At 53.2% G+C, this 1,496-nt stretch overlaps 1 protein-coding gene across 1 annotated transcript; it reads left to right on the top strand.

Moving 5' to 3' along the window:
* Positions 1–900: 900 nt before the first annotated feature.
* On the top strand, positions 901–1,490 carry LOC108510221 (olfactory receptor 14C36-like; the record flags this gene model as incomplete). Its single annotated transcript, XM_017839897.1, has 1 exon — positions 901–1,490. A coding segment is annotated over exon 1 (590 nt), but the record flags the coding sequence as incomplete, so codon positions are not given.
* Between the last annotated feature and the right edge of the window lie 6 nt (positions 1,491–1,496).

The raw sequence follows: 1,496 nt of genomic DNA, 5'->3' as shown, positions 1-1,496 counted from the left end.
TGCAAGAGGCACAGACAGACAGGGAGTACCTTCAAGAGAAGGAACCAGTCCTTTCAGTGTTATACTCTGAGTTGTCTGGGTGCTGAGTGCAACAGAGAAATTAATCTCTGAGCATAGGAGGAGACACTGAAACTTGAACTCTGTTAGATCAGAGGGCATTGAAGATAAGAGTATCAGACAACAAAATTGTCTTATAGACAGCATCAGTGTCACTTTTTCAGCCTCCTCAGGGTTCCTCTGACATTGCCAGCAGAGTCTGCCCAGCCAGAGATGCCCCTGGGCAGTGCCCTGTGTTGCTGGAAGGGCTCTGCAGGGCAGAGTTGAGTCCCCAGGGCTTGGATGGGCACTGGCAGCACTGCCAGGGCCCAGCCCTGGGCCAAGGGAAGCAGCTGCTGGCAGGGACAGCTCCAGGCAGCAGAGCCCTGGGCAGGGAGTGGAGGGCAAGTGCCCCCAAGGCCTGGGGGAGGGGGTGTTCAGGCAGCTTTGGGGGCCCTTCCCTGCAGCTCTGCTGGGCACTGTGTGCTGGGCCATAGAAATGAGGATTCCTGCAGTGGAAAAGAACCTTCCCCAGATGTGACGGTAAAAATAGAAAACACAGTTACAATTATTCTAAGATCAGACTAAGCTTCTGCTCTGCAGCCTCAGCTCTTCTGAGTCATGGGTGTAGAGATGGAACTTTTGTATTCAAGGTCTGTTACATCTGACATTCCTTGTGTGTGCGAGAACTCTGTCAAAAAAGGATCCATGTCCCACTGCAGTAGAGCAAACCTGACTCCTTGGCAGTGAATTTGGTGACATTTGACACATTGATTTCTTTTAGAAATGGAGTGACTTTTTCATAGAGGTCTGTCTGAACTGTCTTCTCCTTTCCTGAACAGGCCCTATGCTAAGAAACAACAAATGTCCAACAGCAGTCCCATGCCCCAGTTCCTCCTCCTGTCATTTGCAGACAGGCGGGAGCTGCAGCTCCTGCACTTCTGGCTCTTCTTGGGCATCTCCCTGGCTGCCCTCCTGGCCAAGGGCCTCATCCTCAGCGCTGTAGCCTGCGACCACCACCTGCACACCCCCATGGGCTTCTTCCTGCTCCACCTCTCCCTCACAGATCTGGGCTGCATCTGCACCACTGTCCCCAAAGCCACGCACAATTCCCTCTGGGACACCACAACCATCTCCTACATGGGATATGTTGCACAGGTCTTTCTTCTTGTCTTCTTTCTTCCAACAGAGTATTCCCTCCTCACCATCATGTGCTACGACCGCTACGCGTCCATCTGCAAACCCCTGCACTACAGGACCCTCCTGGGTAGCAGAGCTTGTGCCCACATGGCAGCAGCTGCCTGGGCCACTGGGTTTCTCTATTCTCTGCTGCACACAGCCAATATATTTTCCCTGCCCCTGTGCAAGGGCAATGCCCTGGGCCAGTTCTTCTGTGAAATCCCACACATCCTCAAGCTCTCCTGCTCACACTCAGGCTACCTCAGGGAACTTGGGCTCAT

The sequence above is a fragment of the Lepidothrix coronata genome, unplaced genomic scaffold (genome assembly GCF_001604755.1).
Source record: "Lepidothrix coronata isolate B3197 unplaced genomic scaffold, Lepidothrix_coronata-1.0 Scaffold552, whole genome shotgun sequence".
In the NCBI taxonomy this organism is placed as follows: Eukaryota; Metazoa; Chordata; class Aves; order Passeriformes; family Pipridae; genus Lepidothrix; species Lepidothrix coronata.
The sequence above is the reverse complement of the archived record's forward strand: the minus strand, read 5'-3'. Positions and strand labels throughout refer to the sequence as shown.